A 27634-nucleotide genomic window follows, 5' to 3' on the forward strand; every position below is an offset into this window, starting at 1 on the left:
TACTTTAATAAATACGGCCGGGCGACTAGCGCCCGCCTTCCAAAAGTAAAAACGTCTCGTGTCCACGTTTCTGGGTGTTGGGTGCCAGTCTGGGGGGGAGGCGGCAGCTAGTCGCTGACCATGTTGTACACCTGTTAATTTGAGTTATCTCGGCGTGCACATATTAGTGAGTGTGCAGTTTGCTTCAAATTAAATTTAGCATTTTCAAGATTGTGGATTAGCATACAGTTTGTACAAGATTATAACAATTAGTGGGTGTGCTAAGTGTCATTTTTGAGAAATCTGCTCTTGCAGTCTATACCATTCTTATCCTGATGCAAATTACAGACACAGACTCCTGAGTTGAATGCGATTAGTCCCTAATTTATAATTGCATTTTGGGTGCAAACATAAGTTCTCCCCCAGAAGAGGATTTTAAGCATGATCGTGATCAGATCCTCCATAGGTGGTGTTCCTAACTTTTTTTATTCCACTGGTAGTTTCAAACTGCCATAGGTACAATGTGTGATACTCAACAAGTATGGGTGTGACACAAAATGAAGGTAAATGTCTGAATCATTATGTTTAAAAAGCACTCTCAGATACTTTATACATACCTATTTCAAAGGTAAATACTCTGTTAAATCAGTTTACATTGACTTAAGGCTGAAAAGTAATGATTAAGAGTAAAATTAAGTGCCGCAATAATGCCGCAAAATTTCAATTTTTGTGCCGCAAAATTTCCAATTTTGTGCCGCAAAATTTGCAACTCTATGCCGCAATATCCTGGGGGGGTCTGTCTAATGCCAGCAGAGGTTGGTTGTCCTCTAGGTATACCTAGCAGTAGCCTCGCAGCGGCATTCTGCAATGACTGCAGCCTACTCATCTGGGTTTTATTAATCCCCAGCAGCAGGCCGTTGCATTATTCTAGTTTTGATAGTAGTAAAGCCACCACTACTGTCTTTCGCAATTCCAGGGCGATAAAAGGAAATATTTTTCTCAGCGTTTTTTTAAAGAAAAAACAGCAAGAGGTAAGACTATTTACCTGAGCAGTGAAATTAAGCTGACTGTCAAAGATCACACCCAGGTTTCTGACTTTAGAAACAGGGCTTGGGCATTCTCCTGCACTGACTGGCCACCAGGAGTCATTCCACAGGGATAGCCCCTGGATGTTACTTGTTGTATCATATATCTGGATGCAATGACAGAAACAGCAAAATACAAGTCGGGCAGCATACTATGTTAAGCACAGATTTTTAGCTTGTGTTTTTAAGCCACACCCTTAATTACATTGGCCACGCCCCTTTGAGGGACACATCAGTTTTTTCATCCCACTTAAAGCCCTTGGTCTGCCCTAGAGCATTACTGACCTGGCACTACACGGGACCACACAACATTATCAATGTACCTCATTCAACCTGTTATGAAAGTACTGAGAGCCGGAGAACTCCGTCAATGCAATCTTGACTTACAGTACCCTTTGCAGTTCCAGTAGTGTAGTATCGGTGGACCCCAATCTTACCGGCACCATCTCTGCCATTTCAGACCTGGCACTCACACACAGCTCTACCTGTGCACCTCAGTATGAATTACAAACACCACTTCTTTTTTTCCATCCCTTTTAGCGCCGCCTATCGACGGACGCCAATGCATGTATATGCATTGTATATAGAGATAAATCTGATCACTAGAATATGCAGTAGTCCGCTTTGCTCTCTACCATTCCTATGTGACTCTTAGAGTATATCCAGTCTTACCCCATCCCTATGTATATAGAGATAACTCTAATCACTAGTATATGCAGTAGTCCGCTGTGCTCTCTACCATTCCTATGTGACTCTTAGAGTATATCCATGTGTATCCCCTCCCTATGTAGATAAAGATATCACTAGTATATGCCTAGAGTATATCCATTTGTATCTCCTCCTTGTGTGACTTTATCTCTTGTACATTTGCAATTTTTCCTGTTTGTACCTTTTTTGTAACGCATGTAATCCTAAATCCGAATGTTTTCAACTGGTTCTTATGTAAAGCAAAAATGTGCGATTTTTTTTTACGCATGTAACCCTTAGTCCTTATGTTTTCAACTGGAGCTTATGTAAAGCGCTCTGACACCTTCGGGTAAAGTTCGCGCTATATAAAATTGCACAAATAATAATAATTAAAAAAAAATGCCCCTCCACCTAACTTGCGGCGCCTTTTGCTCCAGAGACGGGTCATTCTCCTTAACCTGCAGCCTCCCTCCGCTTTTCAAGCTCTGTAAACCGGGCACCTCGATGCGAAAACACTTCAGCCCTAAACTGCAGGCGCCCTTATATCCCAGGAGCGCCCGCACATCTCTAAGCATGCACCGCAGCACTGCAGCATCTCCGATACCACGCTCATGGCAGCAGTACACATCTCCCCCAGTGCCTACAGTTAAACATAGGGTCAACTGTGCAGTTTGCGGCTAGAAGTTACGTTGCTCCACGAAACGCACAAGTCCCTCAGGGTTGAGGAGGGGGATCTCTTACCCAAATCCGTGAAATACGTCGTCCTCGGTGAAATCTTCCTGGGGTTAGATTCCAGGGAAGTCCTCTCTTCTGATCTCCGTCCCCTCGTCTGATTCCTAAGCGTGCTGTTCTCGCGCAGGAGGAAGTGCCTTGCAGCGCAGGGTGAGGCGCGCGGAGGGAAGCCCTCGCGTGAGGCGCTGGACCGATGCCAGCCGGGCAGGCCTAATATGGGCAGCAGAAGCCCAGGGGTGGCACAGTCCAGGCCAGGAGTCATGGGCCCGTTATATCGCACTGGCAGAAGCGGGGGACTGTAGCGTGAGGGAACCAGTGAGTGATTAGAACGTGATGTACACTGTGAGGGATTAAAGCATAAGATTGCAACAACGCATGAATGCTACACGAAGTGGGAGCTTTGAGTGATGTAATATCGGGTGTCCGAAGTGAGTATAACGAACCGGAAGGACTGAGTGATGATTATAACACGATGAATGCAAGGAGCGGTTGCAACAACTGACGAATGTGGAAAGTGGTTATGACGTAACCTCAGCAGTGAGTGATTATTATGAGCAGTGAGGGAAGAAGTGAGTGAGTGATAAGAAGCGACAATTATTCTCTACTGGTAGTCGCAGGTAGATAGTTATAGTTAGCACCTAGTTTCCATAGAAAGAGCATTTTTTGTTTTGATAATACCTATGGCACTGTTTAACAAATAGTCACAAAATTGTAAAACTAGTTTGCCATTCACTTTAACTGCTGTCTGGAAAGCTTCATGATGATCTGTCAAGAAGGAGCTGAGAAAAGGGGAGGTCGAGGGGAGGGGTGGGCAAGAATCACACCAAATTTGGCAGAAAGCTTGATCTTAGAGGCTCATATGATGACGTACGGATCGCCACCGCCAGCCGCGCGAAGGTGATCTGTCCGTCACCAACCATAGAGTGACCTCCTGCCAGATTATGATGGCAGCACGTGGTACAAAAGGGGGTGGTGATGGACAGAGCATCTGAACCAATCAAATACTCACACCCAGTCAACAGATCTGGGTTTAATTCATCACCGTTCTTTAGCCCACTCTGCCACCTCAGTTCAGAAATGGCCATATGCAAATCAGTCTGACCCTGTGCCTCATGGGAACAGTCCAGCCCGAACTGCCAAGCCATGCCTTCCCTGGACCGGAAACAAGCTTCCGAGGACCGGTTTCTGGCATTTCAGCCGTCTTCAGCCCGGCTTGCTTGAATCCAGTGGCAAAGTGAGCAAGGGACTCACGTCTGAGCATACCCTGCCAACTTATGGTGACAAAGTGGTACAAAAGGGGGTGGTGATAGACAGAGCATCTGAACCAATCAAACACTCTCACCCAGTCAACAGATCTGGGTTTAATCCATCACCGTTCTTTAGCCCACTCTGTCATCCCAGTTCAGACATGGCCATGTGCAAATCAGTCTGACTCTGTGCCTCATGGGAACAGTCCAGCCCGAACTGCCAAGCCATGCCTTCCCTGGACCGGAAACAAGCTTCCGAGGGCAGGTTTCTGGCAATTCAGCCGTCTTCAGCCCGGCTTGCTTGAATTCAGTGGCAAAGTGAGCAAGGGACTCACATCTGAGCATACCCTGCCAACTTATGGTGACAAAGTGGTACAAAAGGGTGTGGTGATGGACAGAGCATCTGAACCAATCAAACACTCACACCCAGTCAACAAATCTGGGTTTAATCCATCACCGTTCTTTAGTCCACTCTGCCACCCTAGTTCAGACATGGCCATATGCAAATCAGTCTGACCCTGTGCCTCATGGGAACAGTCCAGCCCAAACTGCCAAGACATGCCTTCCCTGGACCGGAAACAAGCTTCCGAGGACCGGTTTCCGGCATTTCAGCCGTCTTCAGCCCGGCTTGCTTGAATCCAGTGGCAAAGTGAGCAAGGGACTCACGTCTGAGCATACCCTGCCAATTTATGGTGACAAAGGGGTACAAAAGGGGGTGGTGATAGACAGAGCATCTGAACCAATCAAACACTCACACCCAGTCAACAAATCTGGGTTTAATCCATCACCGTTCTTTAGCCCACTCTGCCACCCTAGTTCAGACATGGCCATATGCAAATCAGTCTGACCCTGTGCCTCATGAGAACAGTCCAGCCCGAACTGCCAAGACATGCCTTCCCTGGACCGGAAACAAGCTTCCGAGGACCGGTTTCTGGCATTTCAGCCGTCTTCAGCCCGGCTTGCTTGAATCCAGTGGCAAAGTGAGCGAGGGACTCACGTCTGAGCATACCCTGCCAACTTATGGTGACAAGTGGTACAAAAGGGAGTGGTGATGGACCGAGCATCTGAACCAATCAAACACTCACACCCAGTCAACAAATCTGGGTTTAATCCATCACCGTTCTTTAGCCCACTCTGCCACCCTAGTTCAGACATGGCCATATGCAAATCAGTCTGACCCTGTGCCTCATGGGAACAGTCCAGCCCAAACTGCCAAGACATGCCTTCCCTGGACCGGAAACAAGCTTCCGAGGACCGGTTTCTGGCATTTCAGCCGTCTTCAGCCCGGCTTGCTTGAATCCAGTGGCAAAGTGAGCAAGGGACTCACGTCTGAGCATACCCTGCCAACTTATGGTGACAAAGTGGTACAAAAGTGTGTGGTGATGGACAGAGCATCTGAACCAATCAAACACTCACACCCAGTCAACAAATCTGGGTTTAATCCATCACCGTTCTTTAGCCCACTCTACCACCCTAGTTCAGACATGGCCATATGCAAATCAGTCTGACCCTGTGCCTCATGAGAACAGTCCAGCCCGAACTGCCAATACATGCTTTCACTGGACCGGAAACAAGCTTCCGAGGACCGGTTTCTGGCATTTCAGCCGTCTTCAGCCCGGCTTGCTTGAATCCAGTGGCAAAGTGAGCAAGGGACTCACGTCTGAGCATACCCTGCCAACTTATGGTGACAAAGTGGTACAAAAGGGTGTGGTGATGGACAGAGCATCTGAACAAATCAAACACTCACACCCAGTCAACAAATCTGGGTTTAATCCATCACCGTTCTTTAGCCCACTCTGCCACCCTAGTTCAGACATGGCCATATGCAAATCAGTCTGACCCTGTGCCTCATGAGAACAGTCCAGCCCGAACTGCCAAGACATGCCTTCCCTCGACCGGAAACAAGCTTCTGAGGACCGGTTTCTGGCATTTCAGCCGTCTTCAGCCCGGCTTGCTTGAATCCAGTGGCAAAGTGAGCAAGGGACTCACGTCTGAGCATACCCTGCCAACTTATGGTGACAAGTGGTACAAAAGGGTGTGGTGATGGACAGAGCATCTGAACCAATCAAACACTCACACCCAGTCAACAAATCTGGGTTTAATCCATCACCGTTCTTTAGCCCACTCTGCCACCCTAGTTCAGACATGGTCATATGCAAATCAGTCTGACCCTGTGCCTCATGGGAACAGTCCAGCCCAAACTGCCAAGACATGCCTTCCCTGGACCGGAAACAAGCTTCTGAGGACCGGTTTCTGGCATTTCAGCCGTCTTCAGCCCGGCTTGCTTGAATCCAGTGGCAAAGTGAGCAAGGGACTCACGTCTGAGCATACCCTGCCAACTTATGGTGACAAAGTGGTACAAAAGGGTGTGGTGATGGACAGAGCATCTGAACCAATCAAACACTCACACCCAGTCAACAAATCTGGGTTTAATCCATCACCGTTCTTTAGCCCACTCTGCCACCCTAGTTCAGACATGGCCATATGCAAATCAGTCTGACCCTGTGCCTCATGAGAACAGTCCAGCCCGAACTGCCAAGACATGCCTTCACTGGACCGGAAACAAGCTTCCGAGGACCGGTTTCTGGCATTTCAGCCGTCTTCAGCCCGGCTTGCTTGAATCCAGTGGCAAAGTGAGCAAGGGACTCACGTCTGAGCATACCCTGCCAACTTATGGTGACAAGTGGTACACAGATTATGATAGCAGGCGGATCCTCACTGCGACTGTGGCGGACGGAAAGACCGTCCGTCACAGCCCAGCCACAGTTAATCAGACCGATTGCCTGGCGGAGCGGCATGCAGGCATAAAATGGTGACGTGCCTAGCAGGCACCATCCATCATATCATGATGCAGCCTTTGAGCCAGACTTTCCATGATGGCAATACAGTCATGAAAAGGCTGGTGGAGGTTCTGTTTGGGGGCCCGTTGGGGGGAGTATATGTACACAGGGGTAGCCATTGTACCCCCCTACATTTCAGTGCACCAAGTGACAGGCACCGTGTGGTGCCTGCCACGTAGAGCACTAAAATGCAGAACCTGCATTTTTGATATCGCGGCGGGTGCTGCTGTCAGCAGCACCCGCCACAATGTTGAATATGCAAGATGCGACCGCCATGGTGACGGTCGCATCCTGATTTGTGTGTGCGTGACCGCCGCATTTATGGCGGCGGTCCTGGTTTACAACAGGATGGCGGACGGACTCCAGTCCGTCTGCCATCCTAATAACCCCCTTAGTCCCAAGAGAGTACTTTTTGTAATTTGGTATACATTTGTTCAGTAGTTTTGGAGTTATTAAAGTAAAAATATGTATGCATATCTAGAGATGCGGATCCAATGTGGCAGATCCACGGTGGATGCGTGGATCCACACGTCAACAACAATGCCTTAATTGGCTGGCCTCATTTTGAGCATTATGACCCGATTCCCAGAGGGGGAAATACAATTTAAAAGTGATTGAACGAATGGAGGGACTATGAGGAACCACTCATGGGCAAGAAATTGTCAGAATTGTTTTTTTAAAGCATGCGAGTATTTGCAAATCCACTACGGATCTTCAGATCCAGACCCCAATTAAAAAAACACATACACTGACTCAATGCCCCACACACCTACTCACTCACTCACCCACTCGCACACAACTACTCACAGACCTTTAGAGCCACTCACATACTCACTCACAGACCCACCAACCACTCACATACCCACACAGCCACTCCTACACCTACTTACACACCCACATAACCACTCACACACACTTATAGCACTCACACAGTCACTAACACAGCCACTCACACAGAGGCAGTGATATTCTTATAGAAATTGCAATAGCATATGTTTGTATTAAAAGTGTTGTTGTTCAAGTACCGAATGTGTGCTTTTGGTTCGGAATAGATTGCATTTATGTAAAGACTACATAGGTTGCCTTACCTTTTACTGATGTATATAATTGTAATATATGTCCCATTCCAAGCTATTTCTCTATGATGCCCATGGGGCTGTTTGAAAGGCTTTTTCGGAAAAGCAATAAAAAAATGTGTTAAAAACATAGGTTGCCTTACCTTTTTTATACATTTCAGTTTTAAAATATATAATAAAAATGAATGTGTGAATAAAATGTATTTATAATCTTCTGAAAATGTATATTAATAAATCGAATTTATGGGTCAAATTGAAGTACAATTTATATATTTTTTAAACTGTGAAATTCACTAAAAACCAAAGGATTCAGGGTTGTTATAGTTAGCGAAATGACATTAAAAAAAAAACTTTAAATATGGCATTATAGATCAGATGATATATGCTAGAAAGACTAACACTCATTAGTAGTACAGAAAGAATAGTACTTTAACGTATGCAGTAGCGTCATATATAACTTTCAGGAACAGAAACATTTTATGAAATACTCACACTCGCTGGATGATGTAATCAGTGATGTCATTTGAGATTTCATCAGTGATGTCACTAACCTTGTCATGAGTAATGTAATATGTGAGGTATAAGCAGTGTATTGCAGGAGGCGTAAGTTATCGTTAGCTCAGGTAACTATAACGGCTGTCTTTCTGTCAGCAGCACCCGCCACAATGTTGAATATGCAAGATGCGACCGCCATGGTGACGGTCGCATCCTGATTTGTGTGTGCGTGACCGCCGCATTTATGGCGGCGGTCCTGGTTTACAACAGGATGGCGGACGGACTCCAGTCCGTCTGCCATCCTAATAACCCCCTTAGTCCCAAGAGAGTATTTTTTGTAATTTGGTATACATTTGTTCAGTAGTTTTGGAGTTATTAAAGTAAAAATATGTATGCATATCTAGAGATGCGGATCCAATGTGGCAGATCCACGGTGGATGCGTGGATCCACACGTCAACAACAATGCCTTAATTGGCTGGCCTCATTTTGAGCATTATGACCCGATTCCCAGAGGGGGAAATACAATTTAAAAGTGATTGAACGAATGGAGGGACTATGAGGAACCACTCATGGGCAAGAAATTGTCAGAATTGTTTTTTTAAAGCATGCGAGTATTTGCAAATCCACTACGGATCTTCAGATCCAGACCCCAATTAAAAAAACACATACACTGACTCAATGCCCCACACACCTACTCACTCACTCACCCACTCGCACACAACTACTCACAGACCTTTAGAGCCACTCACATACTCACTCACAGACCCACCAACCACTCACATACCCACACAGCCACTCCTACACCTACTTACACACCCACATAACCACTCACACACACTTATAGCACTCACACAGTCACTAACACAGCCACTCACACAGAGGCAGTGATATTCTTATAGAAATTGCAATAGCATATGTTTGTATTAAAAGTGTGTTTAAAATCCGAACCAAACTATATCGTCCCTGTACCCTTTAATTTTATCTGTGAATATCTAAGATTTTTTTTTATCTATTTGCTAACTATAACATCCCTGTAACCATAGGTTTTTTCAATGAATATATATATATACATTAAATGAAACATAAAACATATTAACAAATAAACTGCGAAACAGTAAATAAAATACCACATTAATTAAATATAAAAAAACTGTAAAATCCACAGACGGTATTTACTAAAAGTAATATAATTTTATTAAAAAAATATGAATTTATAGATATAGCCAAATAATATAACATTTAAAAAATAAGCAAATAATAATAATAGATATATTCAAACTATATTAAGGAAAGTATTGAAGTCTGAGAATAATAGATATACTATTTCCACTCCAGTTTATGCAAACCACAAACTTATGCAAGGGGATATATTTACTAGTCCTACTCAAGTCTGTGCAATGGTAGGGAATGTATTGGACTTTTGAGGGGTAGGATTTACTATTCCAACTCCAGTCTATGCAACAGTAGGGAAAGCGTTGGTAAGAGTTACTATTCCCACTCCAGTCAATGCAGCAGTAGAAAAAGCGTTGCACTTTGAAGGGGTTATATTTACTATTCTGTCTCCACTCTGTGCAGCAGTAGGGAAAGCATTGGGCTTCAGAGGGGTAAGATTTAAAGGTGGACAGTAAATTCTGCTCAGCCATCGGAGTTGGTGTAGTTTTGGCCACTCCATGTTATGCTTGTTAAACGGAGTTCCTGGAAAACTCCGCCAACTGCCATGTGGCGGAGTTTTTGTTTCATGTGCAACTCACCAACAGTAAGTTGGCAAGCTTGAGCTAGAATTGGTATCCCCCTAGTTTTATTTCTGAGTGCTAGGAGGGCACTTAGTAAAAATGTTCTCAATGTGGGCGGTCACAACCACAGGTGGTGAGAAAGCTGCTGCTCGAGTAAAAAATATACATGAGCGGCTGAAAAAGCAACACAAACAGTAGAGCCCTTTGGCATGCAACGTAGGGGAGTTCCAGGTGCTAAACGTCAGAGCAAGCAATGCAATGTACTGATTTCCACCCGTTTCCAGAATCTCGCAGAGTTTTCATGCAACTCGGTGGAGTGAAACTCCGCGAGTTCCGCCCACCCCAGTAAGATTTACTATTCTCACTCCAGTCTGTGCAACTTTAGGGAAAGCATTGGACTTCAGAGGAATTAAATGTACTATTCCCACTCCAATCTGTGCAACAGTAGGAAAAGTATTGGACTTCGGAGGGGTAAGATTTGCTATTCGCAATCAAATCTATGCAACAGTAGGTAAAGCGTTGGACTTCGGAGGGGTAAGATTTGCTATTCGCATGCAAATCTATGCAACAGTAGGTAAAGCATTGCACTTCCGAGGGCTAGGATTTTCTATTCCCACTCTAGTCTGTGCAGCAGTAGGGAAAGCGTTGAACTTCAGAGGTGTAATATTTACTATTCCCACTCCAGTCTGTGGAGCAGTAGGGAAATCGACAGACTTCGGAGGGATTACATTTACTATTCCCACTCCTGTTTGTGCAACAGTAGGGAAAATACTTCACTTCAAACACATTACTTATTTAAATAATCCTATTAATTTAGAACAATTATAGATTTCTTAATATAAACATTATTAATTAAACCAAAAAATGTATATATATAAAAAAATTAAAAAAACTATTAAAAAACTTGCATGATTAAACAATTTAAAAATTAATTTTCAGTTGAATCTAGGTTCATCTCTGTCTCTCCTCGTCATCCTTTGCCTTCTACTCTTTACTTCCTGTCCCCTGGTAACCCGCTCAGGAAGACTTGTCATCTGGCAGCTGGACTGCTAACTCCTGGTGCAGTGAGTCCTCCTGCCAGCGTATTACTTAATTAACTTCCCACACTATACCCCTACAAAATAACTGCCCGCACTTAAAATATAATAAAATAAATAAGTATAACACAATTGAAAGTCAATTAACTAATTAATTAACAATTAATAGTTATTTGTAAATGAATTATTACTTAATCACCTTCCCACAGTATATCCCTACTAACCAAACAGCCCACACCTAAAATATGACTAATATATTAAGTTATTACAACATTTACATAATTAATAATCAATTAAATAATTAATAATTTAATGATAATTAATTGTTAATTAATTATCTCTTAATTTACCTGCATACCCTATACCCCTAAAAACCCAGCAGTACTGCACCTAATATATAACTAAAAATAAAATGATTACCCAATTTACATAATTAATAAACAATTAAATAATTACTAATCAATTCATAATCAAATGGTAAGTAATTAATGTTACTTAATTAACTTCCCACCTTATACCCCTACAAACCTAGCAACCTGCTCCGTCATTGAAAATTACTATTAGCAATTAAAGAAAAAAATATTAAGCATTTACAATTACAAATTATATTTAAAAATATTAACAAGTATGCAAACAATAATTACACATAAAATTAGTACATGAACTATATTATTGAAAATGATATGAACAACAACGTTATTCCTGGCAATAATATCACCCACATGAAAAAATCAATATTCATGAAAACAATATTTCTGCATCACAATAATTTTGTAACACAAATTTTTTTCTCCCAATATTTCCTTATCCTGATATTTAAACTAGATGTTTTGTCCAAATACCCTAGCAATAACCTGAGGCACTCAAAGAAGTTCATGACTGTTCTACTCTGCTCCAAGTACAAAATGGGGCACTGCGCCTGCAAGAAGATTGCAAAGGCAATGTAGGGTATCTCCTTCAGTATTGAGCAGCCCTCACTTACTTACAGAAATGTGCCTACTCGTATGAAGCTAGGTTCATCTCTGTCTCTCCTCTTGATCCTTTGCCTTCTACTCTTCACTTCCTGTCCCCTGGTTCCCGCTCAGGAAGTCTTGTCATCTGGCAGCTGGACTGCTAACTCCTAGTGCGGTGAGTCCTCCTGCCAGCGGCATTGCAGTGAAGATAGCATAGAACATGCTATTTCTTCACTAAGGACTGAGAAGTACATTTTCCAGGTGTATAAATGGCTGAATTGTGACCCATATCTGACTCGCTAGTGTATTTACTCTAATAATTGTGGCTAGAACTGAAACTGGGACAACGAAACCAGAGAATTGTTTGTTGCAAGCTGTTATGAAGCAAAGTTGTCCCTTGTCACAAATCCCAATTTCAATAGTTATGGAACTGGCATGCGTGGTGGGAGAAATGGAATATGCTAGAGGGGAGAAAAGATGTGTTCCCGCCTTGTGGGGATAATCCGGATACCAGAGTTCTTCTTACTTGCACCCCTCTTTCACAATCACAGATCTGCCACTCCCCTTGCAGCCTGACCCTCCCTTCATACCTCACACAGCACCTTTCCACGCTTGGTAATGTATCCCTTCTGCCCCTTGCCACATCCTTCTGCACTGTCTACTGCATACCCTCATCATGTACAGCACTTTATACTTTATACCAAAGTCGTATGCTCATCACATAAATACATGCATAGAAATCCTCCAAAGTAAGCGCCCTACCAGTTCTAGCTAATTCTATAGAGAGGACTTTGGATGTGTTGGGATCCCCCTGAAAACAGACAGATTTCCAGAAGAGTATAGTTTTACCCAGCGTGTCCTGTCCCTAGCAGACGATGGCAGCTTCATGCAGAATTTCAGGCTATTTTTCAGTGTCCCCAGTAGCCCCAGTGTGTATTTCTCAAGCAGATTCGAGTCTGGGCGGAAGTTTTTTTTTGCTAGCTATCTAATAACAGGCATGGCTGGGCGCTTTCAAGGGCAGCATCATGGGCGTGTACTCATCTGCCCCTCCAGGCTTCCCAGTGGAAAGAGACATGGCTTCCATTTATAATAGAGTTGAGGTCAACCAAAATCTGTCTGCGCCCTCTAAAGTTGTGAGAGGGAAAGTCTCAAGAAGCTTGGAAAAACAGGGTTGGGTTTCCCGGATTTAGAAATTCACTGCCTGGCAGTAAAACTCAGTAAGTAATACAGCTGTGAGCGGTGCTGGGTACAGGGTGGAAGGTGCTATGTACTATGCACAGGGGAAGCTCCTCACAAGATGAGGGACCTGCCTCTGATAGGCCTGCCTGGGGATCCACCCCCCCCCCCCCCCCCCACTCCTTTCCAAGGATTGAAACTAGACAAACCAGGGTCAAAACCAAAGGATGAACATTGAGAGGTGCCTATGTGGGCGGGGAACCCCTTTACAAATATGTCTTCAAAAATAAATGGTGGAGCAATAAATCAATTGCCTGGAGGCCGCGCGAGAACCAGAAACGAAGGACTTTTCTGGAAATTAAAAAAGCATGGTGCACCGCGGGTTAGTGCAGGCAACTAGAACCCATGACCCTAGCAGACTTGGCGAAAGCTGGGGTATTGCGAGCGACCAAGGAATGGGCGAGAGCGAAAACACTTTTATCTGTATTGTGTAAAGACCATTGCGAAAAGGATCGGCGTGGCAACAACGTGAGGAGGATAAATGGATAGAGAGATCCCTCGCCCAATATGGGGATAGGACAGAAGGAAAACACTGGCTTCGAATTACCACATTTATTCAAGATCCTATCGGACCCCAGCGAGGCGATGTAAAACGCTTCCAGACATCCATCATGTAAGCACTGCCTCAAATGCTTGCACGCAGAGCTGATTTCTTCCACATGGCGCCGGACGGTGGTGAAGTGTGCGAAAATCCCACGAGGAAAGCGAAATGCAGGAATTGTGACAAATATGTTTAGTGGGACTGGGGATGGTGCACTGCTCTGTGAGCGGAAACATACAGAAGCGCAGTCGCTGTGAGGGGCCAGGCAATGAATTTACCTTAACCTCAACTGCCTCTAGCCGCATTATAGTAAATACATTGGGGCAGATTTACAAGCCCTGTACGTCACTTTTGTGACGCAGCGGCAGCGCAAAGCCAGCGCCATGATGCTTTGTATTTACAATGTGATGCGTCTAGGGAGATGCGTCACGTTGTAAAGCCCTGCGCCACATGAAACCTGTTTCAGCTTTCTTGTGGGTGTTCCCGACCCTCTGCATCAAAACCTTACGCCTGCTTGAAGCAGGTGTAAGGAGTGACGCAGCACAGCTAGTATAGGGCGCCCCCGAGCAGTGCTGGAGTTGCGTCGCGCTTGTGACACAACTCCAGCACTGCATCACCTTTATGGCATCAGATGCGTCACGCATCTGTCTGTTCTTGCACCATGGTGCGCCGTAAGAGGTGTCTGCTGTGACGTTAAATAACTGGCGCATCCCTGCTGATATGCAGGGATGCGCCAGTTATTGTAAATCTGCCCGTTGTTCTGTCCCTCACAGAGCATTTCAAAGCAACATCGCGGGCAGGATGCACCTGCTGCAGCTCCTCCGGCCAGGTAAGTACTACATTCAGGCCCCTCTGCTGGGACAGGTCTTTGAAAAGCATTATTAGGGTTTGGCATTTGTGATTAATTTAATGTACTAGCCATGTCCGCCAAACCGAACAGCGCCACAACTGATGAATAGTTGCCAACCCCTAGGGAATGCTTTTGGCAGCCTAGTGCCCACCCTTGACAAAATGCACCACAGCATGGAGCTTAGAATGGGCCACCCGGGCCACTCATACAGTGCTCTGAGACTGTCTGTCATGAGGCAATGCTTAATGTTTCGAAAGATGGAAATACAACGTAAACTGTTGCTCCCTTGGCCCACTGCCAGGCAGCACCCTGGCTTGCTAGAGTTGTGCACCATGTAAAGCAGCAGCTGTAACTATTACACCTCTTTTAAAAGCAGGGCCATTGGAATTATGTGGCAGCGGATAACCACAATATGTACACCAAATTATGCAGCAAAAAAAGGCAAATTCTGTGGCGTAAAGCAGCACATTTTGCAATTGTACTGCTTTATTATTTTGAAATTTTTACACGTACTGTGTCCTAGGCCTGGTCGCCCCCTCCTGCTCCCGCTGACGCCAACTGCCTTTCCTGAGCGACCCAGCCACCGCTGAGCCGGCCGCTCGCACCTACTTTCCCGGCGCTGCCTCCCTGCGGCCCCGCCCCCCCGCCGCCCATTCGCCGCCCCGCTCCCGCCACCCAGCTGACCCGCCCTCCCGGCTCCTTACTTAGGGGGACCGCGGACAGCCTTCTGGAGTGACCACTGTGCCTGTCCTAGGCCTGGTCGCCCCCTCCTGCTCCTGCTGACGCCGACTGCCTTTCCTGAGCGACCCAGCCAACGCTGAGCCGGCCGCTCGCACCTACTTTCCCGCCGCTGCCTCCCTGCGGCCCCGCCCCCTGCCGCCCATTCGCCGCCCCGCTGCCGCCACCCAGCTGACCCGCCCTCCCGGCTCCTTACTTATGACGCCCAATCCCACGCGCATCGTTGATGCGCAGCGGGCGCGCGATTGTGCGGCGAAAGCATGCCAAAGGCAAGCCCGTCTGCGCCCGTCCGCGCCTGGACCGCACCCAGCCCCAGGACCCCTGGACCCCGCGTTCGCCAGCCTACACGCCAGACGTACGAGCCAACCACCCTCAACGCACTCAACGCTGGCCGGAACCCCGCCTGCTACGGTGCCACCCCGAGACGCACCCACGGACCCTTCACCTGCCAAACCTGCAAGTTTACCTGCCTTACAGACCTGCACCGCTCCTGCACAGCCGAGCCCAGGCAACAACCACCTCAAGTGCATCCTGCTCAACACCCACTCCGTCCACAGACACGCCGTCGAACTCTGGAACCTGCTCGACACAACAGCACCAGACGTCGCCTTCCTCACGGAAACCTGGATGAACGCCTCCTCAGCGCCTGACATCGCCATCGCCATCCCGGACGGATACAAGATCACCCGGAGGGGCCGCGTCAACCAGACGGGAGGATGCCTCTCTATCGTACACAAGAACACCATCCGCATCTCGACCAACTCCGACGAAAACTTCACCACCGCCGAACACCTTCACTTCCAGATACACACCGACCCCAAGACGACCCTCAGAGGCACCCTCATCTACAGACCCCCGGGACCACGCACACAATTCAGCGAAGACATCGCAGACTTCATCAGCCCGCACGCACTCCCCTCCGCTGACTACATCCTCCTAGGGGACCTCAACTTCCACCTTGAGAACAACAACGACAGCAACACCACCACCCTGCTGGAGAACCTCGCCAACCTCGGACTCAAGCAACTGGTGAACACCCCTACCCACTACGCCGGCCACACGCTTGACCCCGTCTTCTCCTCCAGCAAGCACATCTCCTTCAGCCACTCCACCGGACTCCACTGGACTGATCACAGCTGCATCCACTTCAGCTTCAGAAGAGCCACGACCCACCACCACCCGAAACAGGCTCCTCGCCGGAGCTGGAGTAAGATCACCGCCGAACAGCTCACCGCCTCCCTCAGCCAGAACCCTCCCACCAGCACAACGGACCCCGCCGAAGCAGCCAGCAACCTCACACAGTGGCTGACCGCCTGCGCCAATGACCTCGCACCACTAAAGAACCCTCCCAGCAGACCCGGCAGCAAGAAAACCCCCTGGTTCACCGACGAACTCAAGGACTCCAAGAAGAACTGCCGCACCCTCGAGAAAGCCTGGCGGCTCGACCAGACCTCAGACAACAGGACCGCCCTCAAGCACGCCATCCGCTAACACCACCAGCTGATCCGCGCCACCAAGAAGACAGCACTCAAAGAACGACTGGACAACAACGCCCACGACAGCAAGGAACTCTTCAGCATCGTCAAAGAGTTCTCCAACCCCAGCGCCGGAAACAATGACATCACTCCATCGCAAGACCTCTGCAACTCACTCACCTCGTTCTTCCACCGCAAGATCGCCGACATACACAACAGCTTCGACGCACAGACCACTCACCCTATCACCGAACCAACGCCCGCCACCACCAACCTCTGCAACTGGACCCCGATCAGCACCGAAGACACCACCCGCACAATGAACACCATCCACTCCGGATCCCCAACCGACCCCTGCCCCCACCACGTCTTCAACAAGGCCAACGCCATCATTGCACCCCATCTCCGGGACATCATCAACACCTCCTTCCACACCACCACCTTCCCAGAGAGCTGGAAGCACGCCGAGCTCAGGGCCCTCCTGAAGAAACCAACAGCGGACCCCACCGACCTCAAGAACTTCCGCCCCATCTCGCTCCTCCCCTTCCCGGCCAAAGTCATCGAGAAGACCGTCAACAGACAGCTTGCCGCCTTCCTCGAGACGAACGGATCTCTCGACCCCTCGTAGTCCGGGTTCCGGGCCGACCACAGCACCGAGACCGCCCTGATCGCAGCCACCGACGATATCAGATCCCTGATCGACAAGGGGGAAACAGCGGCCCTCATCCTCCTGGACCTCTCCGCAGCGTTCGACACTGTCTGCCACCGCACCCTAGTGCAGCGCCTCAGCAACATCAGAATCCAAGAGAAGGCACTGGAGTGGATCATCTCGTTCCTCGCCGGAAGAACCCAGAGAGTCCACCTCCCCCCGTTCGGATCCGAGGCCACCGAAGTCATCTGCGGCGTACCACAGGGATCATCACTCAGCCCAACCCTCTTCAACGTCTACATGAGCCCTCTCGCAGCCATCGCACGACAACACAACCTCAACATCATCTCCTACGCCGACGACACCCAACTGATCCTCTCCCTCACCAACGACCCCACCACCGCCAGAGCCAGTCTACACGGAGGTATGAAAGACGTCGCCGAGTGGATGAAGAACAGCCGTCTGAAACTGAACTCAGACAAGACGGAAGTCCTCATCCTGGGGTCAGCCCCCTCCGCCTGGGACGACTCCTGGTGGCCCCCCGCCCTGGGCACCACTCCCAAACCAACGGACCACACACGCAACCTGGGCTTCATCCTGGACTCCTCGCTCTCGATGACCAGACAAGTCAACGACGTCTCCTCATCTTGCACCAACACCCTGCGCATGCTCCGAAAGATCTTCAGATGGATCCCCACCGAAACCAGGAAGACCGTCACCCAGGCACTCGTCACCAGCCGACTGGAGTACGGGAACACCCTCTACGCCGGGACCACAGCCAAACTTCATAAGAGACTCCAGCGCATCCAGAACGCCTCCGCACGACTCATCCTTGACATCCCCCGACACAGCCACATCACCGGATACCTGAAAGACCTGCACTGGCTCCCCGTCAGCAAGAGAATCACGTTCAGACTCCTCACCCACGCACACAAGGCTCTCCACGACCTGGGCCCCAAGTACCTCAACGACTGCCTGACCTTCTACACGCCCACCCGCCAGCTACGATCGACCAGCCACGCCCTCGCCACCGTACCACGCATCCGCAGAGCCACCACCGGAGGAAGATCCTTCTCCTACCTGGCAGCCAAGACCTGGAACTCCCTCCCCATCCACCTTCGACTGACCCAAGACCATCTCTCCTTCAGGAAGCAGCTCAAGACCTGGCTGTTCGAGCAGTAACGTCCCCCTCTCCCCCAGCGCCTTGAGACCCTTCCGGGTGAGTAGCGCGCTATACAAATGCCGTGATTGATTGATTATACTAACTCTGCCTGGGTAAAACGTTCACTTCATATTATACCAATTTAACACCCAAATACAGCAATAATCAATAAAAAGGTGACCATTCAACCTTTGAGAAGCAATGAGTGTCACTGCATTTTTTTAGGACTTTTGATCCATTTGAGCCACAAATATTTTTTGAAAATCTGCAGTTTATGCAGCAGATGGTAGTTTATGTGGCAAATGTGGCAAATCCGTAATTATGCAGAAAATGCTGCAGCCGCAACATTACATCATTCCAGTGTCCCTCCTTATAAGTGTGTTAAAGCTACCAGATATGTTTTAAAACAGAGCACAAGGCCTTCCAGGCATTGTAATATTAACCATATGTCTCTCATGCCAGTTGAGTGGCATGAGAATTTACAAATACGCTCCTCTGGATTAATTAGGGACTCTTGAAATATCAGTTTCATACTAAATTAGGGCCCAGATTTACAAAAGTGTCACTGAACGCAGTGTAGCACCCAGAGTTGCTGCACTGCTGTGCGTGACAGCGAGAGAGCAGTAACGCGCCATTTCTACAGAGATATACACTCTCCGCCCTCTCCCTAGAAGCAGCGCACACTCAGGCAGCCAGGACCACGCACACACCGTTATGCCATAGTGAAAAGGTGTCTGCGTGAGCCTGGCATTGGTTTTGTACTGGAAGGATGCCCTTCCAGTTCAAAATACAATTCCTAGAACTTTAAAACTCTTCCCACTTTAGGCGGGTGCTCTACAGTGCAACACACATTCATAGTGGGGAAATTAGAAGAAATAAAAGCTTTTTCCTTTTAACACCTGCTTTCAAGTGGCGGTAATTTCTGGCACTTACTGTTTACTGTTATTAGTCGATAGGGGGGCATATTTGCAATTCCCCCGCAACACTTTTACACTGCCAGAGTGTCACTTTGTGAGGCCCCGGAGGCTCAGTTTGCTAGTCCATATTTACAAGGTTTTTCATGTCCTTGCAAAAATGGAGTAAATCTGCGTGGAAGGGGCGTTCCATGGGTGTTTCTTTGGGTGTTCCCATGCAACACCCATGGTTTTTGACGCTGCCCCAGATATATAACATAGCGTAAATCTGGAGAAGCGACAAATGAGCACCTTCCCAAAGCAGGCGTAACTAGGAGAAATGCTTACAATTCTCCTAATTTTTTTCTCTTTCAACGTGTGCTGTATTCTGTAGCACACACAGAATGAGGAAAAGGCCTTCTTTGACCCCTACTACACAAAAACAATCATGCCAAGAACACAGACACCCTTACGCACAGTTCAAGGGTGCCTGCATTGACGCTCAGCTGCAGTTTGTGCGCTGGCGCTAGCATAAAGAACAGGAATATACCTTTGTAGATATGTTGCATTCCTGCCCTTTTCTTTTGACCTAGGGCTGCACAGGTAGAACGCTTGTGGCGTTGCCCTATGCTGGAATATTGTAAATATGCCTCAGGGTTTTGCATTAAAAACCATGGGAGGTGATATAGAAAAGCCCATGTACCACCCATGGAACGTCCCCTTGACTCAGAGTGACGCAAAAGAAGGTCTGCATTACTTTTCCTTACAAACCAACGCAAATACCAATTTGCGTTGGTTTGAAAATCCGGAAAAAAGATTTTTCATTGAGTCTGTGTTATAAAAGTAACACAAACCTTATGAAGAATATTTGTAAATCTGGCCGTTTGTATTTTAAAAAGTGCTTTCTACCAGTGGATTTTATTCATTTGCTGAAATTCGGATTATTAAAAAAATTTACTTTGCAGAACTGAGGGGAATTTCCCTGCCTCTGCTGAGTCCGCTAAGTATGTAGCAAGAGGCAGGCAAACTTCCGTCCAGGGACTCCCTGCTGTCATGGCACATGTTTGTCAAATAGTTTTAACCGGAACAACAAATAGGTTTAGAGGAACTTTCAGTTTTGGCCATTTGAAATACAGGATGTGCGGTTTGGGTTTTAGAAAGTCAGAAAACAAAGTGTAGAACTGCGGTTCCACACTGCTGACAAAGGTCAGGGCTATCCAGGACTCCCCAGGATTGTCTAAAGGGCTTGGTCCCATCAGTAACCAAAATACGTATTTCACCGAAAAAGAAACACATTGCTAACTCATCACTAAAAACAACTTTGTTGCAACTTCAACTAAATGCTACCAAGTAAATCGGGTCACAAACCAGAAATCTACAAAACAAATAATTAAAATAATACATGTATAAATAAATACACGCATGCATAACATTGGGGTTAAATGTGTGTTCAGTTTATGGTTAGATCTCAGAGTTTGGGTCAACGTCAAGGGTAAGGCTGCAGGGAAGGTCAGGGGCAAGGTTAGGATTGACAAGAGCAGACGCTGCTTTATCTGCCCCTTGCTTTTAGCATTTTTTGCTCATAATTCTTTTAAATTGAATTCGTTTTTATACTGTGTCTGTAAAATTGTGTTGTGTTGAGAAGTGTTTTACCTCTATTCTGTGGGGAACTGAATTGAGACATTGCACTTGGGGGCAGGCGGGATTCAAACCGGGGTGTGACTGTTTGCCGACACCCCCGAGCTGCCATTTTTCCACCTGGTGAGCGGTCTAGTGGCTCACTGGAGAGTTCAAAAAGGGACGTTGCGCTAGCGCGCTCGACCCTTGACAAGAGCAGACGCTGCTTTCTCTGCTCCTTGCTCTTAGCATTTATTTAACATAATTCTTTTAAATTTAATTCGTTTTTATACTGTGTCTGTAAAATTGTGTTGTGTTGAGAAGTGTTTTACCTCTATTCTGTGGGGAATTGAATTGAGACCTTGCACTTGGGGCCAGACGGAATTCGAACTGTGGTGTGACTGATTGCCGACACTCCTGAGCCGCCATTTGTCCACCTGGTGAGCGGACTAGTGGCTCACTGGAGAGTTCAACAAGTAACACTGCGCTAGCACGCAACGAGTGCGCCACTGACGCACTGAAGGCACGCCTGAGGCAAGCCCGTCTGCGCCCGGAGGTGGCCGGTGCCGAAAATGCTGCCCGATCCTCTGGAAAAAAAGGAGGTATGAGCTCTGGCACTGTAAAATATAGTCGGGACAGTCTTTTAACGATTGGCAGACAGACAAAGTGCCATATTCACAATAAGCTCTCGGCTGATTTTGTACCTCTGCTTTGTCGCCCCTGTAAATAGAAGGCAGTCCCTAAAATAAGAACTGGATGTGCTTTTAGGGAATATGACCTCATACATCACTCACAAACCTCCCTAAATGATGAGACTGGGGAATATCTTACAGCCACCCTGATTAACGCCAGATCCATCAAGAAACATGAATTACAACTCTATGATCTCCTCTCTGAAGCTAAGCCGGATGTTCTGTTTATTACAGAAACCTAGCTCCATGAGGGATCTAATCCTACTCTTGCTAGTGCTAGACCCCCTGATTATACGATAATCAGGAAAGATAGACTGGGAAATAGAGGCGGAGGAGTAGCGATTATTCATAAGAACTCTCTCCCCTGCTCATCTATATCTATCACTGACCTGGAGGGGGCTGAGACTTTAGGTTTTCATTTAGAGGTCTCAGCCAACCAGTCAGTAGCAGGGGTGATCATATATCGACCGCCAGGGCCAACTGAAAGCTTTTTGGAGTCCATTGGTAATGCCATAGCACCCATTGTAAATAGATTTAGTCAATGCCTGGTTCTCGGGGACTTTAACATACATCTAGATCAAAAGGAAGACCCTGAGACCAAGAAGCTGTATGAATCTTTGGATATCTTCAGCTTGGCTCCGTACGTGATGTCTCCCACTCATGAAAAGGGCCACATTCTGGACCAGATCCTTTCAACCTGTAACATTGTTTTAGATAACCCCCTCCCTATTGTTTGGTCAGACCACTTTATGCTCACTTTTAGGCTTAAAAAGGATCTGAGTAGGACGCAGTCTCATAGTATACAACAAGCAAAAGAATATAGATCTTTTAAGCAGATAATGCCCGACTCTCTGGCGGAAATACTGAACCGCCATCCTATTCTTGAGAGGGGCTCCTCAGAAGAGGGGATGCATGCTCCGGAAAGCTGGCTCTAGAACTGGGCACTACATCTTGCCCTACCTAAAATGCGTATCTCCGTACTGGGAAAAACTTCGGCTCCCTGGTTTACGGAGGCTTTAAGAAAAAGTAAAAGGGCGTGTAAATGCCTTGAATGCTTATGGAGAAAAAGTTTTGATCCTATAAGTAAAAACACAAATAAATAGGCACTCAAAGAGCATTACGCAAAAGTCCGGGACAAGAAAAAAAGATTTCTGGCTAGTAAAATTGATCAAGCCAGAAACAGACGTCGAGAATTGTTTAAAATTGTGAAAGATTTTGCTTCCCCCAATGTCACTCAGAGCCCTTTCCCTCCCACTCTTGAATGGACGAATCAGGTTGCAAAATTCTTGTTCGATAAAATTAAGTCCAATTAAGACTCATTTGTCAAACCTACCTGTATGAGTCAGGATGTTGTGTCAGACCCGAAAGGACATTCTAGGGAAGAAATACTTTTGGATTTCCCCCCTGTGACTCTGGATACTACACCTGCCATTATGAAGGCGCTTAAATCCGGGTCGCAATCAGATCCATGTCCTGTGAAAATAGTGGCATTTGTAGCCGAGGTTTTGAATCCTGCTGTGAATCAAGTCCTGAATCTGTCCCCATCAGAAGGCAAGGTCCCAGTGAGGTGGAAACAGGGCAAAATTCTCCCTCTTCTGAAGAAACCCTCAGCCGACCCTACAGTGGTAAGCATTTACAGGCCCATAACACTGCTCCCTGTTTTTGCCAAGGCACTGGAAAAGTATGTGAATGTGGTCATCACTGATTTTATTGAGACCTCCAATGCTCTTCATCCCATTCAATCGGGTTTTAGAGCTAATTATAGCACTGAAATGGCCTTACTGGAGGTTACTGAAACTATCAAAGCCACCTTTGATAGAGGAGGCAAGGCATCTTTTGATACCGTGCCCCATGGACGACTCCTATAGAGACTGAGTGAATGTGGTATCGGGGGCACGGTTCTCAGGTGGTTCTCTTCTTTTTTGGAAAGTCGTCAACAAACTGTGTGGTCTCCCTCTTTTTCTGCGTATATTCCTCCAATTAATATTTATATGGCATCATTGGAACCCCTTGCAGAACAATATGGGGCAAAAGGTATAACTTATGCTGACGACTCCCAACTGTTGTTCACGTATGAGAAGGATGAGCCGTTTAATGAAAACTCAATCCATCTATGCCTGACTAAAGTGTTTGACTGGTTTCAAAAAAATCAATTGTCATGTAACTCCGCAAAAACTGAAATTATTTTCTTCGAACATACCCCAGGTGATGAATGGCGGAATTGGTGGCACCAGAATCAACGCCTCCTGCCTGCCCAGTTACCACTGTTAAAAATCTGGGAGTCATGCTTGACTCAGATCTCTCCATGAAGTCGAAGGTGCAATGTGTGGCTGGCATGTGCTTTAGAATCCTAAGAATGATGAGAAACTTTCTACCTCTGCTTTCCGTGTCCCATAGGAAAACTGTGGTCCAAGCCCTGATTATGTCCAGGTTGGATTATGCAAATGCTTTACACTTGGGAATCCCTAATTAATTATTGGGCCGCCTACAGGTTGTTCAGCATGCGGCCGCCAGAGCTATCTTTCTGGTAGGGCCTAGGACCCATATAACGATTCATTTAAAAGCTCTACACTGGCTTCCAGTGAAGAATACAACACTTGCTACTGGTGCCTAAATTCTTTCAGACTAGGAAGGGGGGCCGATCCTTCCAGGTGGTAGTGGGAAAACTATGGAACTCTCTACCTCTCGCCCTCAGACAAGAACAGGAGCTTCTAAGTTTCAGACGCCAACTTAAGACCTGGTCTTAGGTCAGTAAATGTATACCTGTTAGGACTAGAATGCATGCCATCTCTCTTTCAAGGGGGACCTTTTCAGCGTCGGGACACTCCTTGGAATAGCCGTGCGCTTTATAAATTCCCCATAACATTAACATAACATTAACAAGGTGTCAGTTATGGTTGGTTCAGGCTGAGGAGGATGCCCAGAATTAGGCTTGGTATTAAAGACACGATTAGGGGTAGGGTATGGAACATCACTGGGGCTAATGTTCTTGTTTGAGGTAAGCTGAGAGTGTAGGTCAGGGTTACTGTTAGGATCAGGGATTGGGTAATGTCTAGATTTAGCATTCGGTTCTGGTATGTAGTTGTGTAAGGATTAGAAAATATTTAGAGTTCTGTTTAGTGATAGGCACAGATGTCTTTTATGAGTAGTGAGGCTGGCAGCTGCTACTCCTTATTTGTACTCCTGCACCACCCTTGCTTGCATTGGCCTCAGTGCTCATAAAGGTTCTAAAATTCCTTTTATTACCTTCTGCCCTTCTAAAAGTTTGCCCCCCTAATAGTACCTCAACAGCAAATAAGCGCCTATTCAGGGGTTAAATACATGAAAATTAGACAACCCTGTTATGTCATCAGGGTCAAAGTGTGTGTGCTGCTCGTCCGCGATTCTTTCCACTGGGTGAAAGGATGTTTATCTTACATCTGGTTGGCAGCCCTCGCAGTTACTCTTTGTCGCCCTCTCTATTTCTTGGGTCACCGTTAGCACCTCTCCTGCCATTCCGCTTTGTAGTGCTGCTTCCTGCCTACTTTGTTTGGTGGGTCTTACAAGTGTGTTTGTAGCAGTGCGCCGGGTTCTTCAGTCAGATTCCTGGCATGCCCCCAGGTCACTGTTGTACCACTCACTTCAGAAGCCAGTACGGCTTGTTTCATAAGGAATCTATTCCTTGTTATATGCCCAGTATTATCTGTATGGTACAAAAGGGGGTGGTGATGGACGGAGCATCAGAACCATTCAAACACTCACACCCAGATCTGGGTTTGATCCATCACCGTTCTTTAGCCCACTCTGCCACCCCAGTTCAGACATGGCTATATGCAAATCAGTCTGACCCTGTGCCTCATGGGAACAGTCCAGCCCGAACTGTCAAGCCATGCCTTCCCTGAACCGGAAACAAGCTTCCAAGGACCGGTTTCTGGCATTCCAGCCGTCTTCAGCCCGGCTTGCTTGAATCCAGTGGCAAAGTGAGCAAGGGACTCACGTCTAAGCATTCCCTGCCACACTTATGGCAGCCAAAGTGGTACAAAAGGGGGTGGTGATGGACGGAGCATCAGAAATAATCAAACACTCACACCCAGTCAAAAGATCTGGGTTTGATCCATCACCGTTCTTTAGCCCACTCTGCCACCCCAGTTCAGACATGGCTATATGCAAATCAGTCTGACCCTGTGCCTCATGGGAACAGTCCAGCCCATGTGAGTGTTTGATTGGTTCAGATGCTCCGTCCATCACCACCCCCTAATGTACCGCTTTGGCCGCCATAATTGTGGCAGGGTATGCTCAGACGTGAGTCCCTTGCTCACTTTGCCACTGGACTTATTCTATTAACATGGAGATAGGTGTTTACTTTCTTTCTCTACAAGGTGAGAACATTTTGTAACTATGTTACAATCTTACTGGAGTACAGGGAGTGTGAAAAGTTACCCTGGCCCGTGGTTTCGAAGGTTGGGGTGTGGAAACTCACTGTTGTGGAGTCTTGATTCCTCCTGATGCCTCTTTAAACCACTCCCAGACACCCCTTCTCTGCGCTCTCTCTCTTGTAGGTTCTTTCCAATCTTCGATTTCTTGCTTTGTTACTGTTTTCACGTTTTACTGTTCCTCGACCTTTTTCCACTTTGTGTTTTGCTTTTTCTTGCTCTGGATCTAAGTCTGTTGAGAAAAAAGTGCCAGTCCCCAAAAATGAGTGGCAGTGTACCCCACCTACAATCAGCTGCTCAAATTAAGCCCTGACCCCGTTTGTCAAGGATGGGTTAAGGGGGCGCAAATGGTGTGAGCTCTAGAATTGTGTCCAGCTCTAGAACAGAAAAAAAATGTCAAGATAACTCTAGTGATTAATGTTTCTGCTAGAGAGAGAGATCAGAGTTTTGTCTAGAAACAGTTTAGATTTGTCATAAAGTGATCACCAACCAAAGCCGGTGTTGCTGCTTCTATCAAGCCATAGACAAGAAGAGAAAACCACGAGGTGTTTTTGCCACACTACCAAAGCCATAGCAGAAAATATGTCACTGTAAAGGCATAAAGATTTGTATTTTGTGCATCATGGTTCTTTGGCTGGGCCACTTTGAATACTGTAGGCCTGTGACATTAAACATGCCTGGGGATAGGGTTGAGACTTAAAGGAAAGAAGCAGGTTAGGTGCAGCCAGGACAGTAGAGGCAAATCAAATGACTTATTTTCACAGTCTGCCCTTCAAGAAGTGTTCCTTAAGAGGTCATGAATCCAGGGGTGTAGGAGACACAGAATTTCTGGGGGGACATGGACAACCTTGCGAGCTCTTATGTGTGTGTATGCATGTGTGTGAGACTTAAGGATGTTCGCCGAAAGAGTGGTGAAGCACCTAGGCAAATACTGTATTTTCCCAAATCTCCTTAATTTACTTCTTCAAATCTTACTACTGCCTTCAGGCTTGGGTCTTCAAGGCGGCACGTAGGGTAGGGCTAAGGAGGGGCAGTATCAGACAGTATTGTAAAACGAGGCAGCATCTGTGAGGCCAGCACAAATAACATGTCTCTTTTGTCCTTCACTATGAACCAAACACCCTAGGGCAACGCCTTACTCTCAGAGGGTAGTGTTGCAGAGCATTCTACGGCTTACTCAAGGGAGGTGGTGTGGGCTAGTATTCTCCATTTGCAGGTGCGCAGAAATAACACTCAATAATTGATTGTCCAGTCTGTACTTTGCTTTATAAAAGTAAGAGTACATTTATTAAACACCCACACTACTCAATACTATGCACAAATATACATAAGCAGTTGGAATGACTTTGTGACATGGCATTACATCTCCACCCCTCCTGAAGGGGGGTGGGGGCTAGTACCACCACTCCCATGTATACACATCATCTTGCCCCCAATGCAGTTAGTTGAACATAACCTGGAGCGAGGACCCTGCGCACTGGCACCATCCCAGTGGCGACCCTCC

General features: G+C 46.8%; 1 protein-coding gene across 1 annotated transcript in view; it reads right to left on the minus strand.

The window, feature by feature from the left end:
• LOC144755667 (leukotriene B4 receptor 1-like) overlaps window positions 1–2760 on the minus strand; it is a 68405-nt gene extending 65645 nt beyond the window's left edge. Inside the window, exon 1 of the mRNA XM_078644836.1 lies at window positions 2493–2760. Coding sequence (XP_078500962.1) covers window positions 2493–2745 — 253 coding nt within the window. The 5' untranslated portion in view covers window positions 2746–2760. The remainder of the gene's footprint in view (window positions 1–2492) is intronic.
• Window positions 2761–27634: the final 24874 nt, after the last annotated feature.

This window comes from Lissotriton helveticus, chromosome 5_1 (genome assembly GCF_964261635.1).
Source record: "Lissotriton helveticus chromosome 5_1, aLisHel1.1, whole genome shotgun sequence".
Classification (NCBI taxonomy): domain Eukaryota; kingdom Metazoa; phylum Chordata; class Amphibia; order Caudata; family Salamandridae; genus Lissotriton; species Lissotriton helveticus.